The sequence below is a fragment of the Adiantum capillus-veneris genome, unplaced genomic scaffold (assembly GCF_014529385.1).
Source record: "Adiantum capillus-veneris isolate H3 unplaced genomic scaffold, ASM1452938v2 Hic_scaffold_319, whole genome shotgun sequence".
NCBI classification, from domain to species: Eukaryota; Viridiplantae; Streptophyta; class Polypodiopsida; order Polypodiales; family Pteridaceae; genus Adiantum; species Adiantum capillus-veneris.
Window position 1 is genome coordinate 79,586 of NW_028221432.1, and position 14,887 is coordinate 94,472.

At 44.3% G+C, this 14,887-nt stretch overlaps 1 protein-coding gene across 1 annotated transcript; it reads right to left on the reverse strand.

Annotated features, from left to right (window-relative positions):
• Window positions 1-11,205: 11,205 nt before the first annotated feature.
• Window positions 11,206-13,884, reverse strand: LOC147417227 (uncharacterized). Its single transcript, XM_086507790.1, has one exon. It carries the CDS (start codon window positions 13,408-13,410, stop codon window positions 11,881-11,883), a length of 1,530 nt encoding a protein of 509 aa, XP_086363916.1. The 5' UTR covers window positions 13,411-13,884; the 3' UTR covers window positions 11,206-11,880.
• Window positions 13,885-14,887: the final 1,003 nt, after the last annotated feature.

Here is a 14,887-nt window from a genome sequence, read left to right on the forward strand (position 1 = left end):
GGCAACAAAGGAAGTAGAAAAACACCTACAAAAACCGACAAAAACAAGCTACCAATGGTGAGCAAAAGAAATACGGTCCACGGCCATTCCGACCAAGCCAATCCGCTCCATAGAAACAACTACGGCTATATCAATAGTAGCGGCAAAGAGATTGCCTTTTGCAAAAAAGACAATTAAACAGAGAGCAGTAGAGTTATAGCTGTTACTTGCAAAGAAAACAGGAAACCTCGACGGCGAATGCCAATAAGCATCTTGCTTATTCTCTTCTCTTGCACAACATTAATTTTTCCATGCATTGACCGAGTATGCACAATTAGGGCCACATTAATCGGCCAAGCATTAGCACAAATTTTTCAACCTATGCACGGTACATACTCCGAGGCGATACCTTCTCGTCCGGGAGGACTCCGGCTAGGAGGGGGGGGAGGCATTCTCAAATGTGGAACCAATAGCAAAAAGAGCAAAAAAGGGGCATGATTTTTGACTATTTTAAGGGTTGTTGTTTGATTGCAAATTTTTTTGGACTAACCCAAGTACATATGCCCTTATACAGCATGTATCTATAGGTATATGGGGCCAAACGCCAAATCAAGCCCCTAGGTGTGTGTATATAAGTAAAAATAGCCATTTTTCGGGCAAAATATTGGTAAAACGGAGGAATCCGGCATAAAAATTGCATGTGAGTGTATATAATGTTTTGCGGTGATGTTTGTGATTTATGATGATTTTTGGGGATTTTTTGGGTTTGATTTGCTATTTTCCTTTTAATTTTGCTAATTTTTGACAGAAAAACTTCAAAAATACAAAAAGCAGGTGAAAAACGATCGTAATGAAAAACAAAAAATATGGGGATGATCAGTGACTATATGAAAACCTATGGTACAATGGGGGTGCAATTATGAGACTGGAGCGGAAAGCGTGTTTTAGGCAGGTTTTGACCGAAATGCCAAATTTCTGGTAAACAGAGCAAATGGAGTCCAAATCAAGAAATTTTTGAGCCTAAACCGCATCTTGCAAGAAGAGGGGAGCACATATCAAATTTCATGAAAAGGGGTTCAAGAATCCCCATTATAAGAAATTTTCACTTCATTTTTAGCTCATTTGCACTATTGACCTTTTGGAGAGAGCTTCTGCCACCTAGAGTGAACGGACCTTCCAGCAGCTTCTACGACGCGCACGACTACCTGACGGGCTTCAAACATGAGAGGTAGGCTCACCACCTTGAGATTTTCGCGCATGTTTGTCGTTTTGTCGCGAAAACTAGCGTAGGGTTCACACACAAAGCGGGCAGTAGAGACCTACAATTAGAGGCGGCCACCTAACGGCTAACCCAAAAGCAACGAGACTTCATCGGTAGCTTACCCTAGCATAGGAGACCAGTCTTGGATGTCCAAAGGTAGTAGAAAACCATCAGGAAAAACCCTAATTCCTAGAATCCCGCAAGAGGCCACCAAATGGGAAATCGGCGAAAAGGGGCCCAAATGCTACCAAAATTCATGGGTAGGGGCATCGCGACATGCTTGTCAAGTCTATGTGTCCCACATGACCAAAAAGTGACCCAAAGCGGCACTAAACTTTAGAAATGGCATCAGACACACAAAGCGTCAAATAGCTCTCGCGGCCAAACCGCATGTCCGTTTGCCACCAAACTTCACGAGCGGCTTTCCTAGACCATCAACAACCAAGTCCTATGGTGGTAGACCACCACAAATCATCGAAGATATGTTAACGCAACCACGGGTGCTTCTAGGGTGATAAATTGCCAAATGAAGCTCCGGTGAAGCCAAAGTCGACAAAAACCATACGGCAAGGATCCCCAAGGGATTGGGAAGCTATGGAGACCAACATCAAGAAATTTCATTGCCAAAAAGCACTCCAAAAGTCAGAAAATGGCTCGAAGGCTCTGAAGTCCACATAGGGAGTAACTTTCTATCCATTTGACTTTTTTGTTGAAATTAGGCTTAAAAGGGACTCAGGGGGACTAAGGGCAGGCACTAGTGGCACATTCCATAAAAAAAATCATCAGGAGACATCCTACGCGTAGGATATCTCAAGGGAATTTTTGAGCACAGATCCCAACATTTTTCATCACACACATTTTCTGAATGACCTTTACATGCTAGCCACCAAGTTTCATCACATTTGGACCAAAATTGACCTCATATGCATGAAAAACGCAAAGTTAGGGCATAGAGGCAATAATGGGCCATAGACCTACCAAATCTTGTCCAAATCACATGAAACTTGCACAACACATTCACAAGCACATAACCAATCCATCTGTGTACTCACCTGCAAAATTTGGTGAAGTAGACATCCTACGCGTAGGATGTCTATTTGACATTTTTGGCCTACAGAGGATGTTTGTCCATTCTAGATCCAATCACATCATCTTCAAGAGCTCATATACCAATTTTGAAGCCATTCTAATCATTTTTGACCCTCAACACCTTCAAGATACACTTTTTGAGCCCAAAAACACTACACAGGCTCTTACAAGCATCAATTCTTGTCCAAATCAAAATCCAAGAGCATGGCCATGTTCCATAGGCCAAGGACTACCCACAAAACAAATCCCATGCCATTTTGATGAAATAGACATCCTACGCGTAGGATGTCTCCAGCATAATTTAGACCTTCTGTGCAAAGAGTGACATCATGGGAGCCAATACCATGGTGCAATGAGCCCATATATCAATTTTCAACCCATTTCGACATCACTTGCTACCTGTTATAGACTTTCTACCCAATTTATGACCTAAAGCCTGAATCAGCCCAAAAAATCCACTTTTTGATGCCCAAATCCATATCCAAGCACATAGCCATGTTCCATAGGCCAAGGACTACTAGCATGTCAAGTATCACCCAATTCTGATGAAAAAGACATCCTACGTGTAGTATGTCTTGAGAAATTTTTTTGGCCAGAATTGCACTGTGAGCACATGCACAGTTTCACAAGTTCCTTTTAAGCTTTATTTTCAATTTTCAAGTCATTTGGATAGAAAAAACTCAGTTTCTAAGCTAATATGGAAAAAAGCTAACTTCAGACTATTGAGTGCAACAGGATCTATGGCAGTCGCGAAGTCACAGGCAAAGAAGAAAAGAATGACCATTAAGGATTACCTAGAAGAAGTGGAGCCCTTCGTCATACCAGAAGGAACACTAAAGCCCACCAGCACATGGATCCAAGAAGATCTGCTAGAGTCCAACGACCTAAAGATCTACCAAGGAGTGTTCAAAGACACTGAAGGGAATGTGATCGAGCTACCAATGCTACCGCGGGAACTCAATGAGTTCGTAAGAAGCAAGATGGCCGGGTACTTGGAGAAGATTGATCTTCACAATTACTTTGAAGCAGTGCCAGCGGGGGTTGACATAAAGAGAGTCTGGGAATTTGTGACAACAATAAAGAAAGATGGAGTGGCCAGAGTAACCGATCTGCAAGACAGACCAGAAACAGAAATAGTCATCACCGAGCAAGTTGTAGCAGATGCACTAGACCTCTCCAACAAGGGGGATAGTGTAACTAAAAGAAGAGATGATGTCAAGGTGTACACTGAGAAGAAAAATAACTACACTTTTGAAGGTATTGCCAACCCAAAAGTGGCAATCATGAGTCAGTTGTACAACCAATACTTCCATATGTGTACGAAGCGGCCACAAAGGTACAGAATGCTGCCAGGAGCAATTGTGACGACATTCACTTGGGCAATGATGAAGAGCACTCCAAGGCTAATCAATTATGCAGCATATATACATGACAACCTAGTGAAGATGGGTAACAAGATGCCCACATATATTGTGCCAGGAGAACTAATCACTAAGGTGATTTATGGGGCATTGCACGCAAAAGGAAGATGGCCTGACACTCCATCACAAAACAACTGGCTGAGGCTCAAAGAAGACGAGCCACAAAAAGCACCAAGGGTTGCCATAAGATTGAAAAGACTGCTAGAGCCTGTTCAAGAAGAGTAGCCAGAGCAAAAAAAGGGACAGATTCGAAGATTACATTAAAAGTTTTGAGATTCTTGATGCCATAGCAGAGAATATCCCGCATGTGCCCTTTACAGAAGAGGAAGTGGAGCAAGTACGACAAAAACCGCTAGATGAGCAGGAGAGCCAACTGAGAGAGAAAGGAAGAGAAAGGCATACTAATATTTAAAGAAAAAGCCTACATCTCTACCGGCCAGCCCACCGCCCTCACCACCTCCCCGCAGCCCTCCACAAGAAGATAAAGAGAAGGAAGACCACCATGAAGGCCAGGAAGAGTCCAAGAAAGAACAAAGCCAGGAGAGGGAAGAGGTTAAACCCAAGAGTGAGGACCCAAAGCCACATGAAGCATACATCACATTTCTGGACCTGCTAGCTGCAGGATATACAAAAGAAGAGGCTGCCATAGTCGCATTCGACTTGGCAAGCATAGGGCCTAAGAAGAAAATGCAAAGCATCAGGTTAGTAGAACTAAAGGAGATGGCCACAGATACAGTGGACCTGCACCCGCCCTCCAACGATTGGGATGTGGTGATGGCAAAGTTAATCGGGTTAAGAGTGCAGTCCATGGCCTCAGAAAGTGAGATGGCAACTCTCAAGGCCACCGAAGTGAAGATAAAGCTGGAAGTAGACTCTTTACAAAGACAAAGTCAAAGGCAGAAAGAGAGAGAAGCGGAGCTACAGGCCAGTCTAGCAAAGGCATTGCAAAGATGCCAGGAAATGGAAAAAGAAAATCAGGCAGCAGCCCAAAGAATGCAAGGAGTCGAAGAGGAGTGTATGCAACTCAACAAATCATTGATAGATGCAGAGAGGGAAAGGGATAACCTGACCCTACAGCTGGCTGAGGAGTCCAAAGAAGTTGAAGCAATGCGAAACGCCAAAGAAAAGGCGGAGATAGATCAAGAAGCTAGCCAGGATGAGGTCCTTGAGTTCAAGGACCAGCTTAAAGTGAAAGATCAAACCATCCAGAGGCTACAGGCATCTCCTGCCAGAGTCAGAGCTACTAGCTCGACTCACATCACTACGGAAAGTCAAATTTATGAAGAACATATGACAGAACTTCAGAAAGAGCTGACTCTAGAGAAAAAGCAACGATTGATGATGGCAGAAGGGTCAATTGTTATGAAAACACGAATGGAAGAAGAACAAAAAGCCATGCAAGAGGAATTAGAAAGTATCAAAAGAAAGCTCGAGGAGGCGGAGAAGATAAACGCCGAGTTGAACGACCTCCTCATGAACGTGGGAGAAGAAGCTGAAATAGAAAAACAAAAACTCCTAAAGCAGATTGAGGAGCTGAGAGGACAGCAAGCCGGAGAGCAAGAAGGCAGGGCCAGCGGCCACTGAGGGCATAGATTTAGAAAATGTGGCAGATCCTGTAGACACACCTATGCAAGAGGAAATCCTAGTAGGATCCTCTCAAGAGCCACAAGATCTGACACAGGAAGAGGAAGAAAAGATGCGTAAAGCAATAGAGGTGGAGATCAGAGAGACGACTAAGGAAGCCTTGGAATGGGAGTAGAGGGTTTTCAAATCCATGACCATCCAGAAGGTTGACGCCAGCAACCTCAGGTGCGAATGGCTTCAATCCTCTCTTCCATATCCTTTGCTAAAGTAAGAAGCCGCCACCATCAATAAGGGAATTAGAGAAGAGCCGACAGTGCCACTCTACAACGCAGATATCTCCCAGCCAGAAGGGGCCCGGTTAATAGTTGACTCTCAACCAAAATGGAGGAAGGCGTGGCTGACAAAGTACCCACAGTACCTAATCCATTTGGTAGAGGCACCCAAAAACATCAGAGACAACCTCAGCTTTTGTCCTCTACCAAGGATCAGGACGTGGAAGGCCCAGGAGATATCACAAAGGAGCCAACCCACTTGGCTGAATTATCCTAAGCTGCCGGGCTTGAAGGCAGGTGAGAGAATAAGTGTCCAATACATGGTGAAAACCCTAACGGGCGCCATCAAATTTTTCACTGGCTCATCTGACCTTACGTGCATCATGATGAAGAAAATCTGCAAAAGTCTTTTAGCAGTATTTGAGACATTCAAGCAAGGCCAGGTGATAGACAATATCTTCTTCTTCTAAGATACTTACAGATGTGCCTATGATCTGTCTGGTCAACCTTCCAAGAAGGTGATACATGCGTTGTATCACAGGATAATGTTTCTGCATCCTATCACCTCCATGCCTTTGAAGAAGCGTTCTACACCGGCTTCTTCACCATAAACACTGATATTTTCGGCCCAATAATGATGAATCTACATGCAAGATATGAATCGATGATCAAGATGCGGGAAACCATACGATGAAAAAGAAATTCAACGGCCATGTCGGGGACGACATGAGGAAGGAGGGGGGGAGTGTTAGAAGCTGGACACACCCTACGGAAACTGACTTCTCGGTAGACTATCATTTTTTGTAATTATTCATTTATTGAGAAAACTCGACATTTCACCTTGTAAATATTGGGGCTTACAGAAGTTTCCAGATTGTATCCCAGTTTTGATAGTTAGATTGAGTAGATGGTTGATTTGGAACTTTAGGGTTTGAGAATTGTAAGATATTTATACCACTTTTTGACCTTAATAAAATACCTTTTGTCATTTTTAAAAGTTTTGAAGTCTGTGAGTGAGCGTACTATGTACGAGAGAGAGTGTGAACTTCATCTTGACGCTACGTGTGCACCGGTGGTCGGAATCGAGTGCGGAGAAGTGTAGCGTGTTGCCCCCGACGAGAGCTACGCGCCGATACCTACATTGCACGCGTACGGTCCGGTTTTGCGAGCTCCTTCTACGAGCTTCATCTGGTGATTTGGTGAGCATACGTTGTCCGATTTTGCATTGCATCATATCCACATGTTCACATTGAGTAGAGCTACACATTAGGCACTTTAGATTTTGAAACAAAGACCTGCAAATTTCGGCCAGACATCCTACGTGATTTTGCACTGGGTGTTTTGGGTTGGGGTTTTGGTTCACAGACCGTAGGGAGAGCGACCTATCGGTGATAGTAGGGTCTCCTTCAAGTTCTGTGGTGTTTCGAGATTGTTTGATGGGTGTTCGGGTCTAGAAAGCGTTGTAGGAAGTTTCCTCTTATGCACTCTTGAAGGCTGTGACTTAAACATTGGGTAGAGACCTCTGTAGGAATTAGTTAGGAGTTGGTCGAGTGTAGGTTGACACCTTATACTTGCTTCCACGCGCCTGCGGGTCGAGCTTCGTCCTTAGCTAACAAATCTTGTTAGGTGAGTTCTCACTGTGCCGACGTCCGTCGCGGCGTATCCGTCCAACATATGGTATAAATTTTGACAAAATTAAAATTTTGGCCATGTTCTTCACCTCATAACTGACCTAAGGCATGAACATGACCTATAAATCTTGGTTCAAAATTCACCAAACAATTATGACAAGTTGCTGGAAAAAAAAGACACTTTAGTGTCTCATGACACTTGAGCATCCAATTGCAGAACTAGTACTAGAGACCAAATAATATGATGAGTGATGATTGCACTAGAAAAAATACACTATAAAGTATTCTTGGATGCCATGCCGATGTGGATGTGCCTAAATATCACTAGTTAGTTGGTAAACATTTGGCTTGCTATCTACGAGATACTATGCAAAGACTTCAATCTCTAAGTCCTTTTCACCTTTCTTAGTAGCACCCTAATCTGACAAATGTAGAGCTTCGGAGATCAATTTGGAGGTGATTCGCACTTGGACTTTATCACTCTATAATGTAGTAATCTCCATCGTGCCATCTCTTGTGATGCTGGTGTAGAGCTCTCTGGATGTCTATTCCGCATGGCTGTAGCTGAAAGTAGTTGAGTAGATTTTTCTTCTCGAGTGCATCTTCAATTGGTATCTTTCTGGCAAGATTGTATGCCTCCTAGGTATCATTGGTAACATCACCATGTTATTTTTTGAATCTCGGTACAAAACTTTGTAGAAATCTATCCTCAAGCAAGACATACAGATCATCATTTGCCTACATTTTTGCATAGAAATATCCTTTCACCCCACAAAGGATTTTGTTTTAATGAAGTTGTGCTTAGCATCCTTCTCCACTATTTTCGTCAATCCCTTTGTTTTGGAGCGTTTGGTAATGTAGAAGTCTTCATCCAATTCTTTGTGTTGACTGCAAAGTTATGCCCCACCAGCAGGGCATCCCTAAAATCATTGTGATGCCCGCATAGATGGGAGCATCACCTCCATCGTCATCACTTGATACATCGTTTTCAAGGATGTATGCTCGTGCTTTTGGTCCAAAAAAACCTCCTTATACCTTCACCTCCGGATGTTGATACATTTTCACTGGTTGTTTGGCCACGAGCATCATTTGTTGGCTATATATCCCACAAGTCTACATGTGGTTTATTTAGATATCACCTCCATTGTCCCTTCATGTATGAATCACTAAAGCATACATATCTAAATTTGAGTATCTATACACACAGTGTACAGAGTGGGAACCTTTGATGCACATGCACTTCCATTGTGTCTCCCGACATGCATCACCAAGCTTGATTTTACAAATCATTTTGTTGACACTTTTAATAGTCACTTAGCACTATTTTTTGTCGGTTGTTTTGAGGAACTCGATCGCACTTGATGCATTTTCAAGAATCCAATCGTCAAGTTTCAACTCCCCATGTGTCAAGGCTTTGTTGTCGGGAGTGCCCTACCTGACTCCTAAAACAAAACAAAACAAATTACTACAACAGTCTTGTCGTGCTTTCCCTTCCCATTCCTAAATGCAAATAAATTATGCATTGTCTCAATATTAGGCATCCAAAAGTACCTCGCAATGAAGTAGAATGGACATCTTGCTTAAACCGTGAAGCAAAGTGATTATACCAAACCCATTGCCGCTTCATCTTGCAACCTTCATCTTTCAACCAATCTTGTAGAAAAGGGTGGTTTTTCTTATGTCACCGAGCGTTGAACATACATACAAGATGTTGATCAGATTGTGACTTGAGCTGAATACCAATGCAATTAATGGATCTCATTTTGCACCTTGAGTGATGTGTAATATGCTACAAAATCCACCACAGAGACCGCAACATCCTCTATAAACATACTTTGAATTGCCTAGCTTGCCACTTATAATTGTAATTATGCTTGATAAGCATAAGAAGTGAAACCGTTACTCGCTACTTGCCGAACTACAAGATCCTTCCTCTTCTTTGTTTGGCCATCTTTGTATACGACATCCACAAAAACCTTGACACTCACCAAGGAGGAGTTGTTGCACTCACAAGGCAGAGTGCTACCCTACCCATGCCACAGTTGGTCGTAGGTACCCAACGAGAGAGAGAGAGAGAGAGAGAGAGAGAGAGAGAGAGAGAGAGAGTTTATGAGAGCCTACGAGGATAGATGTGCCAAGAAAGAGGTGTGAGTTAGGTAGGGTAAGAGGGCCAGTAGGAAAATGTGTAAGAAAACACTATGCACCTAATCTTTGTGTAAGAAAACACTATGCTCCTCCATTTCAAGCGCAAAGAGACGCAATCGATAGCCCATCACGAGACAAATCTGCAACAAAAGTTTTTGCGCAAACGATGAGTAACGATACCGTGAGGGGGAAATAATGTGTTGTTGCAACCAGCAAGGCCTGAATCAATACATGCTGATCGTGGAAGCACAACCCGTGTGCGTAACTTCACCGGTAATGGAGTTGGACTCGTCCTTCTACAATTTACCCTAGTGGGTGAGTCTCATGACTAACACATAGCATTAAAGAGAGGGGGGGGGGGGGGGGGGTAGGGAGGTTCACGCATGAAGGTCGGGGAGATCTCAATCGTGAATGTCAACTTAAATTAAACTCACCCACGAAATAAACCTGACCACGAATTAAACCCGTACAATGCCTATAAAGTTATAATATAAGCTTATAAAAACAGCCAAGGGTACAACATGCAGGTGTGGGTGGAATGGCCTCCCCTTTAAGTGCCACGGGGTCCCAAAGTCAATGGTCCCAATTGAAAGGCGGGATGACGATCGATCTGGATCGTTGATCGATTAAAATTTAAACTCGGGATCCCGAGTTTAGATTTCGAAAAACCAATCTGGAGAGGTCAGCCTAATCTCGGGATGCCTCGCTTTCCCAGTTAGGTTTTGAACCCTCATCATCAACTTGGGGGACACACGCTTTGACCAACATGCCCGCGTGCACCTCGTTGAAATAGATATGATTTCACATCTATTTGAAGGCAAACTCGGGATCTCGATATAAGAACTAAACTTGAAATCTTGAGTTTAGTTTTTGTGGACCCCATCATAAAAATTAAACTCGGGATCTCGAATTTAGTTTTTATTCGTCGACGGCCGAAATTTGCGCGCGTCTTTGGTTTTGCACAAGAGCCATTGATTGAGACTCCGTGGCACTTAAAGGTGAGGGTGAAATGGTTAACCCATGCGTCTCAAAGGCTGATTGGTTGTGATAGTTGAAAACTTTTTGTCGGGATACATCTATTTGAAGGCAAACTCGGGATCTCAATATAAGAACTAAACTTGAAATCTTGAGTTTAGTTTTTGTGGACCCCATCATAAAAATTAAACTCGGGATCTCGAATTTAGTTTTTATTCGTCGACGACCGAAATTTGCGCGCGTCTTTGGTTTTGCACAAGAGCCATTGATTGAGACCCCGTGGCACTTAAAGGTGAGGGTGAAATGGTTAACCCATGCGTCTCAAAGGCTGATTGGTTGTGATAGTTGAAAACTTTTTGTCGGGATACACAAACTCGCACTCCAGAGTCCAATCCATGGAGACAACTATTGAAATCCAAAACAATCATCCTGTACCTCATTTTGAGAAGCAGAGCTCGTACGTAGAATGCAATTATGAGAGTGTGCACAAGATTGGTACTGAAGAGATTGCATGCGCATGATTAATACGGTTGGTTGGTTGGTTGGTTGGCTGGCTGGATAGGTTTGCCACCTTCAAAAGGAGCCGCGACCTGCATCCTTGATTGAAGGTCAGAGAGTTCAAGAGACAGTACAGGAGGAGAACTTCCACTGTCTAGGAAGTAATTTCAAACATCTATCTAACAAGGCTTAGCGCTTAGCTCGATGCAGAAAGTGGTCGGTCCATCATCCATCATGAGCTTTGAGCAGTCACAGAAGATGATTGGGTAACTAAACTTTCCTATTGACAGAAGACTTTTCAAGATCAAAGACAAATTCAATAGGAATCACAAGACACTTGCAGCTATGTGATTAAACGTTTATTCACAAGGCAAATCATCTCCTGCCACAAGAGATAAGAGTTATACAATACAGGTAGGCTTTCGGCCAAGATTTCTGTAGGGGAAGGGGCCGCCAAGCCTTGGATTGGAGCATTAATACAAAGTCAAACGCAAGACGTTTTATATACATGCCCACACATTTGAAATGGAGATTGGCACCAAGCTACCAAACAAGGAACACACACATACATACAGCCCCTCTTACATTCATATCGACATGCACACTGCAGCAAGCATGGGCCACTCATTTCGAGCTGTGTTCCTTGCCACCTGCAGAATTGGATGCCCAAAACTGTCCAAAGATGTGATGAAGCTACCACCTTCTCAAGCTGTATGAATCCTTGAAAGATTGCAAAATCCCCTCTACAAAACTCTTTCACATTCACACTCCATCCCAGAGATACTTTTTGTGGAATGCCTTGGTTAGTTCAATATACACTTGGCATTCTGTAGATCGTGTCTAGTATCCCATACTGGCAGCACACAGCTGTCCCATCAGATTGGAATCCGTTTAAACGCGATAAGCAAAAAGATGGACAGTACTCTCCAAACAAGTGATGTCAAGAAATAGCGATTTGAACCACCTCTGCAACCTACTTTGTAAAAATGCAGTTGGCATACCAATGAAGCGTACGCCATCCAACCTCACGAATTAGAACGCCGCCCTCTGTCAAGCAAACCCTCCATAATAACCTTCTTCTTGTATTCTTGAGAGTTCTCACTGCCAACCTCTTTACTTATCTTCTTAATGTTAGATTGGGCATTTGTTGCTGTAAGGGCTTCGTTCTTCACATGGCCATGGTGACTTCTCACCGTTGGCCTATCCCCCACAGCCTTTCTCAAGCTAGGTAGAACATACCACCAGCACACAACTCCTATTATGGCTGAAACATACCCTATTGCAAGGCCACTCAAGCTAAATACAAGCCCTGCTGCTGCAAAAGCATGGCCTGCACTTCTTGCACTCTCCTTGCGGGCACCAATACTGGAATCGTTTAGAAAGCGGCGTTTCGTGAGATGTTTTGTGGTCCTTGGAGCTAACAGTCCCTCTTTTATGTCTACATCTGAAGCAGTAGCCTGGCCATTCACTCCATGCGTCTTTGCTGCAGTGAATGATTTCTTGGGCTGCCGTGAATCCCTAGGTGTGCTAGGAGCAGAGCGGATCTTGAGAAGGCCCTTGACCTTACATTTCCTGTGCTGCTTGTTAGCAGTTTCTAGATGCGGAGCACCAGCATCATCCATTATCTCGACAATGCCATCTTGCTCAGAAGTAATTCTTAAAGGACCTGGAGGTGATGGCAAGGACAGGACGTCAGATGTCTTAGCTAACAAGGGAACAGAAGAGATAGACATGGATAGCTCTGCTGCATGAAATTTCTCCACGTCTCTTAAGCTCTCTCTTTTGGGAAATGGTGTTTTGCCCTGAAGTTTGGCATACCATTTGAGAAAAACAACGCTGCTTGCTGCCTTGCTTACTACCCAAGGAATCCCTGCAATTGCTCCAATCATCTTCTTCACATTCCGACCTTGCACTTGCACGACGACAGCCTCCTTATAAGTAGCTATGTGCTCTACTTCTGAAGAAGCAGACAAAAATTCTGTGACGTCACCAGAAACTTCATGCTCAATGCCAAAGTCAAAGGGGTTTCCCAATGTCCGCAAAGCACCTTCACCAATCAAGCAACCCAGCATGTCTGTGTTTCCAGCTACAGAACCATTGAAATGGGAATCTTGTCCATCTACATTACTGCCCACGTGGCCTGCATTTGTTCTCACACCGGTTTGTGCCACATCCATCCCATGGCCTCCATTTTCACATACAAGACCACTCTTCGCTTCTTTAATCAAGCCAGTTCTACCTCCCTTGCGCACACCATTCCTATGGGCCCTGCTACTCACAGCAAGCTTCTCCTCATTGACCAAAGCCCCTGATTTCTTCTTGGGCGGATGGCTTTCTTTTCTCATCGATCTGGACAAGATGATGGGAACCCATTTGTTATGAGCTCCTATTGCAAACTTCACCATAGACAGGGGTGTGTCCAATTCTGCAGCAAGCTTCTCTCGCTTTGCTTCAAGCTCTGAAGTGACAAGTGCGAACTTGTCGAGGCCACGGCCAGCATATGGGTTTGCTTTGGCCTTCTTGAAGTTGCGATACCGCCTCCTCAAAGAGGACATGACTTCCTTCACAGCAGCCAGCTCTGAGGGGATTTTGAATATGCAGGAAGGTCTATGTTAAATTGTTCAGAAAAAGGCAGACCAGGGTTAGATAAAACAATAAAATGACAAGCAGTACTAAATCAGCATGTACAGTGGGGGACTTTCTTGGAGCTGAATGGCAGGGCATGGGCATTTCACAATAAGGAACCGGGGTTTCGTTCATTCTTTTTCTTTCTACCTAAAGGGAGGGGGATGAAGGGAAGAGATGGAGTTAGGCGCCAGCGAAATTAAGCAGAAAGAGGCGCTAGCCTAGTCTGGAAAAAATGAAACCATGTGCACGAATGGCTATCAAACATATGCACACAAGAGGAGGAGCATGAGGAGGAGGAAGAGGCGAGGTTTCCATCAAATGCAGAGAAAAGTCCTAGATTGCAGTGGTGCGTGTCCCGCAAGACGTCGATAGTATATAGCTTATTAGATGGGGGGCCGGCGGGAACATGAAAGGGGGGCGAGGAGGCTGCACCTTGGGCCTTACTCCTGTTCCGTTGACAATTATCCTTTGCCCGGACACACCATGCAACAGTGAAAAGCGGACATTTGGCTGGTCAGGCCTTAAGTCCTACATTTAGCCTAGTGTAATCCCACCCCACCTACAAATTTTTACTCTCTTACTCTCACCGTCTGTAGTGCCGCGTTACATATTTTACATACTGGGTCATACTGGGTCCTTTGCACTCGTTAATTAATTACGCCTTCAGATTCCAACCGAATCTGAGAATTCTTAAGAAAAGTGGCTTGCCACGCCAGCTGCCATCTGTGTTGTCGGCGCCATCATCAACCCCATGCTCACCATCGCCGGGTTACATATTTTACATACTGGGTCATACTGGGTCCTTTGCACTCATTAATTAATTACGCCTTCAGATTCCCACCGAATCTGAGAATTCCTAAGAAAAGTGGCTTGCCACGCCAGCTGCCATCTGTGTTGTTGGTGCCATCATCAACCCCATGCTCGCCATCGTCGGCTCTGCACGCAGCTTCTGGCCATTTTGTTTCCACTGCTCCATTGCCTACATCTACGACGCCTCTCTCAGGGTCCCTCATACGTCTCTTCCATTCGCCTACAATATTCGCCATGCAGCTCCCAATCGTGGTCTGCCTTGCTCTCTCCCTCTGCCCCTATCCCATCTCAGGCATGTAGCAACGACCACCCCATGAGCCTGAGTTTCCCTCCCCATCGCCGTCACTACGCTCTTCTCCCAACCTTCCCTTGTCCTCATCATGGCATCCATGACCAAAGCAAGGCACTGCTCCCGTGCGCTCCACAAGAGATACAGACAACACTCCTCCTCTATCCTGTTGCGACCAACATACTCCACTCTTTGACCTGCACCGCCAGACAAACGACCCATTCCAATCCAGAGTGCATCCCTCTCTCTCTCGCGTGATCGACAGATCCCAAGCTGCACCGCTCTCTGCGCAGGCGACGGAGAGA

What these genes read in the sequence shown, in the direction of transcription:
- LOC147417227 (XM_086507790.1), bottom strand. Translation starts at nt 13,410, where the DNA reads ATGTCCTCTTTGAGGAGGCGGTATCGCAACTTCAAGAAGGCCAAAGCA.